Source organism: Arachis hypogaea, chromosome 11 (genome assembly GCF_003086295.3).
Source record: "Arachis hypogaea cultivar Tifrunner chromosome 11, arahy.Tifrunner.gnm2.J5K5, whole genome shotgun sequence".
NCBI classification, from domain to species: domain Eukaryota; kingdom Viridiplantae; phylum Streptophyta; class Magnoliopsida; order Fabales; family Fabaceae; genus Arachis; species Arachis hypogaea.
The window spans coordinates 126,709,876-126,717,932 of record NC_092046.1 but is presented as its reverse complement, the minus strand read 5'-3'; the positions used below and the strand labels follow the sequence as shown (position 1 = coordinate 126,717,932).

Below are 8,057 nucleotides of genomic sequence, written 5' to 3'. Positions count from 1 at the left end.
TATTTTTTTAAATGTTATTCAAATTTATTATTATCCAAAATTATTCTAATTCGGATAAAAAAAAACTTTGTGATTGCTTTCTTTAGCAATAATTTTCTTTTTCGGTTTCAAGATTTGAACTTGACACTATTGAAATGGAACAAATTTTCCTATTATGCCACTTACAATGGATTAGGAAGTCCTAATGTGCTAATACCTAATCTACAAGGTTTTCTTTTTTGTTAAAAAAAATTTATATTAAAGATTTTTTATGTTCAACGGCACAAGCTGGAGCATCAAAGTTAGGGTACACAATAAACACAATGGATAAAGGATCTATGTGTATTGGTGAATATACATTACTCCTAACTGGATCCAACCTTGGAATTTCTCCACCATTAGTTAGCTCTAGTGGATTACCATTAAGCAACATGGTTTGGCTTCTAAGGTAACCATCTTTTGGGGTTAGGTGGTACTCTTCTCTGAATGTCACATCTGATGCTTTTGTTCCAACCCATGAAAATGCACTTTTGATATGACTAGAAACCGAGGTTTCTTTTAGGATGTGTTTGGCACCATCTTCTTTTGCCTCACGGTCATGAATTGTTAGTAAGAAGTGAGTCTTATTGCTTAAGTTGATCACCAAAAATGTTACACCATCCTGTTCAATGAAAATTAAGAACAATAATTTAGAGTTAAAATAAGACACAACTCATATGGTATAAATTATTATTATTATTATTAATTCGTAAAATGGATGTTAATATTGAAAGTGGCAAAGGCACACTTACTCTGCCTTTTGAGCAATGAGCATAAGTACGTATAAAAGGTGAAAAAACATCACTCGAAGCTGAAAGAACCTTCTTCCCCATTAGCTGATTCCACAAAAGTGCACTAAAATAAGGAAAAAAAAAGGGAACCCTTTCTTTATTGTCATTATTTCTTTTCACAAAATCTTAAAAAGGATACTAATAATAAAAATAGAAAACAAAATGCAATTGACCCATATTTCACCTTTACAAGAACAAAATTATATATAAAAAAAACGAAAATTAGATAAAAGGCCATTAAGGCATTAACCTCTAAAGGAATATTGTTTTTTGTTTTATCTTCATTTTCAAAAAATAAAAAACAAAAACCAAACCATAAAAACAATCATTATTTAGACTTGCCTGTAGTAATCAGGATTGGGAGAGAAAGTGGTGGTATTGAGAAGACCATAGTTTCCTCCAATTAAACTCTGCCTGCAATAAACCTTTGTGTTGTATTTTGATGCTATTCCAAGTTCATCTAAGTACCTACAAAACCACATTCAAAATCCAGAACTAGTAATAAGTCAATTGATTCCATTTATGATTTTTTATGATACTAGATAAAATTTTGTAACATTAATTTCATAGTCAATATTTACCAAAAGCTATTAACAAAAGTGTCAGAGATATCACGGCCACCACTGTTGTATGCACCACCCGCTTCTCCAACCCATGCAGCAGACCAAGGACCATATTTCTTAATTGTCTCTGACATGTTGCTGAATACTGATTCTACATTGCTCAAACGCTCAGGATCTAGAATCTTAGAATCAAGATTCACATCACTACCTACAACCAAAAAAGAAATTTCGTGTAGAACTGTTTACATTAGCAGTATATCAAAATTAAACTGATATGTCCTAATATATGGTCGTATCAAGGGCATGATTACGGATCGGATTAAATAACAATATAAAACTCTTTTGCGTTATTTGTGCATAACAATGAAATGAATGCGCTAAATTTCTAAAAGAACAAATAGAGTAGTAAGATCTAGCTTAAGTTGCAAGCAAACCTGGGCCCAAGTTATATATGTGATGAGTGAGTGCATTGAGTAAACCAGAACCTGTGACCTGAAGAAGTTTATCAAACCAATTCTTGTCATAGAATCCTCCAGGTGCTATAAGTGAAGGTTTGAACTTGTAGTTATGGTACATTGTGTTTAGAATTTGTTTAAGCTTTATCAAATCTTTTCCATATTGTGCTGCACCAACATTTGCACCAATGCCCTTACCACTCAACTCATTACCTGTAGCAGCATATATATGCAACATTAATTTTTAAGGAAAAAAGTTTCAATATAAGAGAAAGGCAAGTATAATGTACATGTTGATAATGGTCAAATTTTAGTAAATTGACTGTTATCGACAAAATCTGCTAAATTTATAACAGATTTCAAACACTATTTTTTTTCTATAGTATTTCTTAGTCCGACAGACCAAGGACTAATTCATCGGAAATCGAAACTCCGTTAAGGATTTGCTGCTATGCATAAGACAAGATTCACTCACGACACTATTTTAAATGAATTAGTGAGCTAACCACTGAACCAACTCAAGTTGGTTTGATTTCAAACACTATTCATTTGGCCGAATTTCATCTATATTGATTATGGAATTCACTAAATTAATGATGGATTTTAAGCATTACAAATTGGAGAATGTTAGTGCATTTTAGAAAAGGTAGAGTGTATTTTTGAATTCTAATTCTAGATTTTAAACTCTAAATTTGCACAATAAATGGAGAGATAAGATTCCTTACTTAATAAGAAGAATTTAGTTTAAATTTTAGGTTAGTTGACTATTAAGATCAAACTTTGTTTGTTAAATTAGAAGTAGATTTTAAATGCTACTAATTTGGCTAAACCCTAACCAAGTTAACTATTAGCAGTGGAGTTTCATAAATTAGTGACGGACTTCAAGTATTACTAAACTATATCAAATCCCACTTAACTAATAACTATTAGCAACGGAATTCTCTGAATTAGTGGCAGAATTTTAGTCCTCAATAATTTGTATGATACTGTTTTTCTATATATTCTCGTACCGAATTCCCACGAATCGATTTGGTATCCCTTTGAAATAGTGTAGCTTATGAAATCATGAGCATTAGTAGAGTCCCAATCTCCTACCCAGGCAGCACGTTTCGTCTTGCGCCTCCCATTTAGGGCATTCAAGCCAAATGTCACAATTGCCCTGAAAGTTTCAATTTTTTTATTTTATTTTTTTGGAAGGAATTAAAAAAAAAAAAAAACAATAATCTGAATGTTAAAGAATTTTCTTACCCTGTCTTGTTGAAGAATTGGTTAAGCTCATCCCACCTTTTCATTTGTAAGCATCCTTTTGAGAATCCAAACAATCCACCATTCTTCTTCTGAAATTGTTGGCATGGGGACTTCAAATTCCCTACCTCATATAACACTTGATCTTGCAATGAACCTCCAATTCTTATCCTCAAAGGCTTGAGACCTATCAAGCATCCATCCGGAAAGAAAAAACATCATTCTTTGAATTATTAATACCCTAAATTACTAGAGACTGAGAATGAGAAACTTGTTTTAGTATTTAACTGGGTGTAAAGTGAGAGATAAACCCTGAAATAAAGATGAAATTCTAATTTAATTTGTATGAAAAAAATAAAGTTAAAATTAATTAATTGAAATGAAAGTATTTTAGGTATAAAATATTAAAATTTTAGTTTTTGTTTCAAAAATTTCAGTCCTCCTGTGTTTTTACATTTTGGAAGTACTGAAATACTAAAATTTTAAAGATAAAAATTAAAATTTTAATACTAATTTCTGGGTCAACAAATATAATAATGAGTTCCAATTTCTTAGTCTCCGTCTCAATACTTCAAAGCAAACACTATTTAAAAAATTTTTAGTAAGGTATTTTAATCGCCTCAAACTTTTATTTTGCGAGACAAATCTATCTTTATATTAAATTATTCTTTTATATAAAAAACATTGATATAAAATTTTAAAAATTCTTAAAAACTGATATGTTTTTTATTAAATAATAATCTAAATTAATTTATCTAACTTTTTACTTAAAGCTTTACATAAAATAAAATAAAATATTATTGACTACAAATTTTTTAGAAATTAATTTGAAATATTTCTCTAATATATATCGATTTTGTCGCAAATGGTCTAATTATTTTTGGCCATATGAAGAAGCAAAGTAGCTTTAGCTTACCTTGGATAGCCTTGGTCAGTAAAGGCTGAGACATGTCCTGAAAAGTCAGAATTCCAACCTCTTAGACATTTTACAACTCTACAAGTCTCTGTTCTAATTGAATGAGAAAAAATAGTACCAAATTTATAATAGATGTATTTCCCCATGGACAATTGTTGTAGTCACACTTATCTTGAGGCCACCAATCAATGGTGGCACAGATGAAGTTATCGTCGGTATCAGCTACCGATCGAGCTCCATCGACGATAAGCGAACCGTGTTCGATATCTTTACTCACAACCAAACTTAGAGGAGAAACCAGAAACACAAACAAGGCTAGGTGGAAGAATCCCATTATAATTAGAAGTTTTCACTTGCAACTGAACTTGTCCAAATTAACTGCACCATAGAAAATAGAATATATACTCCATAAATAAACAGAGCAATCTAAGAAATTCAAACTGTCGTGTGTTTTTTGATAACATGTTTTGATGTTTCAAAACCGTTAGAGAACAGCACGTTTCTTAATACTATAACATATTTTCAGGCCTAAAGATGCATCCTTGAATTCAAATAACATGCTAGATAATATTTCATTATATTAATGGCCAGCAAGAACTCATGATGTCAACATGAAAAGGAGATAGATAAAAGAGAAGGAAAACCCAGATGAAGAAATCATGAAAAGAACATATAAAAGCTTGATGAGAGTCTTTATTTTGTGTCATTGTTTACCTTGTAATGAGTTTCACGTTTCACTTTAATTGTGTTGAGCTTCTTCTTTTTGAAAAAACACAAAAACAAAGTTGATGATAAACAAGATGAAACCTCAAACCTTGTCTCAAAGGAGGAGCAGCATAAGCAGAAGAAGAAGGAAATGTTTGTGAGGCACCAAAACGGGAAACGAAAGGGGCATGTCTTGTGGTAGTTGAAATGTGTTCCTTCATTCATACACACGTAAAGACACAACAACATAATACAACACAACAATCTCATAATATATTACCATCATTTAGCATTCATTATAATTATTTGATATATCTGAATATTTATTATAAAATATTACGTTTTTATTATTATGATTCTCTTAACACATATAAATATTCTTTTATATTATATCATTCTAAATAATTTAAATACACTCAATAACACACAAATTCTTTCTCCAATTTAGTCTCTTATCTCTAACATGGTATCAGAATCATGATATCCTCTTTGAGGAGAATAGATTATTTTTCTTTTAGTTAAAACACCATATTTATCATATTTTTCTTCTGTGCCATTTTTTTTCTTTTTCTTTTGTCAATACCTTGATGTTTTCTCACCTAACGGATTAGTTCATTTACTAAACCATAAATTTTTCGTTACTTTCCAATAATTTGCCATCTCTTTAGACTTTGTCACTTTTTCAGAATTTTTTGTCAATTCGTCATCTTTTCATCAGTTTTTCGGCAGTTGGCCACTCTTTCGATAGTTCCGTCTATGTTTTCTTGTGGCAGTTCCATCTACATTTCTTTGTGGTAGTCGCTTCCTTCAAACAGCGGCAATTCTGTCTGTACTTCCTTCAAACAGTGGTAGTTCCATCTGTACTTCCTTCAAACAGCGGCAGTTCCATCTACACTTCTTTTCGGCAGTTCTGTCTGCGCTTCCTTCAGACAGCGGCAGTTCCGTCTGCACTTCTTTCCGCTAGTTTTGTTTGCACCCGTTCTATCAGTTTATACATTTTTTTATTTCGATATTTTAAATAAATTTCAAACTCAAGTTGTAACTTACAACTTGAGTTTGAAGAAAAATATCAGAATACATTAGGATCAATTAGCATTTATTAGAATTATTTGATATATCTGAATATTTATTATAAAATATTATATTTTTATTATTACGATTCTCTTAGCACCTGTAAATACATTTTTATATTATATTATTTCAGATCATTCAAATACACTCAATAACACATAAATTTTTTCTCCAGTCTACTCTCTTGCTAAAAAACACAATATAATATTAATGTTAATGATGCATGTATTAAGGAGGTTTCGTCATGTGGACTTTGTAGCTGTCCTTATTGTTGAGCCTAAGTATTATCTTCCCCACCAACAACTACCCTAGCAAGCAAGCAACTCTATCATTTCATAAATAAATTATGTTCTTTTCTAAATGGGTATCTCCTCAAGTACAGATATCATACAGTGATACTTTCTTACTCAATAAGATTAAAAAAAAAAATATTATACAAGACATGAAATTTCTGATTAAATTATGACAAATTTCCAATCTATTGAGCTGCACACTTAGCTTTATTGATATTTTAATAATAGCGTAATTCAAATAAATATTAATTAAATATGTAATTTTGTATATAAATTTAATTACGTATTATTATCACATCAATAAAAATATTTTTATAACTATTTAACAAAAAAGATACAATTAAATAACTCTTTAATTAAATAATGGCATACTTGTGAACAATCACATATTTGTAATAATAATAATAATAATAATAATAATAATAATAATAATAATAATGACGAGGATATGATACCAAGATAGGTTTGTGTGTATTTGCTGATATAGCATAAGTCGTTCCTTATTCATCTCATAGTCTTGCCTTGGTGGAAAAGCTATACCCTTCTTCCACGGTTCCACCCAAGTCAAATTTCTTTTAACAAGATTCTGTTTGTTTGTTTTTTTTTTTTTTTATTGGCTTTGATATTACACAATTATTAATAAAAAAAGGCTAAACCTATACATATAATAGTACAGAGATTCTTTTTGTGTTTTCTAAAAGGTAAAATGTCAAAGTAATGAAAGTATCCATTAACCGTATAGAATGTAATTATACCTTATTCTCTATGCAGTATGCGCGCGCGCATATATATATATATATATTTTAAAATTAGGCTATTCTTATCATTTTGTACACTAGAAAGAATAACGTATATAATATATCGAAAGTCCAGATTAACTATTATTGTTATTATTATGAAAGCAACAGCATAACCCTTTGCATAATTGCATCTAATTCTAAAGTTATTGTTGTCTTGAAAGTTGACCGTTCTCTTTAATCTTTATTTTGTTATTTATTAAGTCAACTAAAACAGCTACTAATGAACATGCTTAGACTTTCTAATAATAAACACATCGACAATATATAATTTAGCCATATCATCACTAGATCTGGGATTCGTAAAATCAAATTCCTTCCTAATACTACATACATAGATTGTAAAATCAAATTCATTTGAAAAAAAAATTAAAGTAAAAAATTAATAAAGTGATAAAATAAGAGATTAATTATTAATAAATTAATAAGTTTTATTATATGTTAATTTTATTATTTTAATTTAAAAATAATTAGATTATTTTTTTATTTTATCAATTTAAAGAAGTTTAATCTAATTTGTTTCTAATAGTCTAATAGCAAATTCATAAACAAAAAATGAACATTTTTGTTGTGGTTGGCTGGCTATACTTTATTTATTTATGTTTAATCTGTTACCAAAATAAGGGACAGGACAATTTATGTGAATAAAATGTTTGGAAGTCAATTTTATATAAATACAACTTTTGAAATAGGAAGACGTAAATGCAATTTTTTATATTTCTATAGAAATCGCTGCTGCCAATAGCAAAAAATATAATCCGCTATAAATAGCCGCGGTGTACGTGGTTAGGGTGTAACACATAAACTGCAGCAGTTTCTGTTGATGGGACATGTGCATAAACCGCTACCGTCAGTAGCGGTTTGTATTGGGACCGCGTGCGTAAACTGTTGGAGGTAATAGCGGTTTACGTTGAACAAGAGAGCTCAACTCAGTGAATGGAGCAAGAGGAAAAATGTATTATTCGCTTGTTGCTGTACCATTTCGGTGTCAATTTATATGTTATGATTTTTTCATATCTTGTCTTCATATACATGGACATATGAAGCAGTCTTAGCAAGATCGAATTTTGATAATAATCGTATATGGTGTTTTATTTGTATTTCTTGCTTGTGAAGTAGTGTTTTTGAAAATCAGGAGATTTTTACTTTACTTACAATTTTTACTTTCTAATGTCATATTCATCTGTGGTATGAGAACTACTT

At 29.8% G+C, this 8,057-nt stretch overlaps 1 protein-coding gene across 4 annotated transcripts; it reads right to left on the bottom strand.

Annotated features, from left to right (window-relative positions):
* Positions 1-209: 209 nt before the first annotated feature.
* On the bottom strand, positions 210-4,981 carry LOC112722554 (heparanase-like protein 2). Of its 4 annotated transcripts, none has more exons than XR_011867723.1 (10): positions 4,703-4,963; positions 4,107-4,366; positions 3,989-4,025; positions 3,076-3,259; positions 2,838-2,986; positions 1,807-2,040; positions 1,391-1,580; positions 1,152-1,277; positions 771-854; positions 210-640 (listed from the first exon to the last, which is right to left on the bottom strand). XR_011867723.1 is itself a non-coding variant. In XM_025773622.3 (10 exons), exons 2-10 carry the CDS (start codon positions 4,320-4,322, stop codon positions 233-235), a joined length of 1,647 nt encoding a protein of 548 aa, XP_025629407.1. In that variant the 5' UTR covers positions 4,323-4,366; positions 4,803-4,981; the 3' UTR covers positions 210-232. The 4 variants fall into 4 exon arrangements, 2 of the variants coding, with proteins under 2 accessions (XP_025629407.1, XP_025629406.1); XR_011867724.1 differs by having other exon boundaries at positions 4,803-4,941; XM_025773622.3 differs by having other exon boundaries at positions 771-873; positions 4,803-4,981.
* Positions 4,982-8,057: the final 3,076 nt, after the last annotated feature.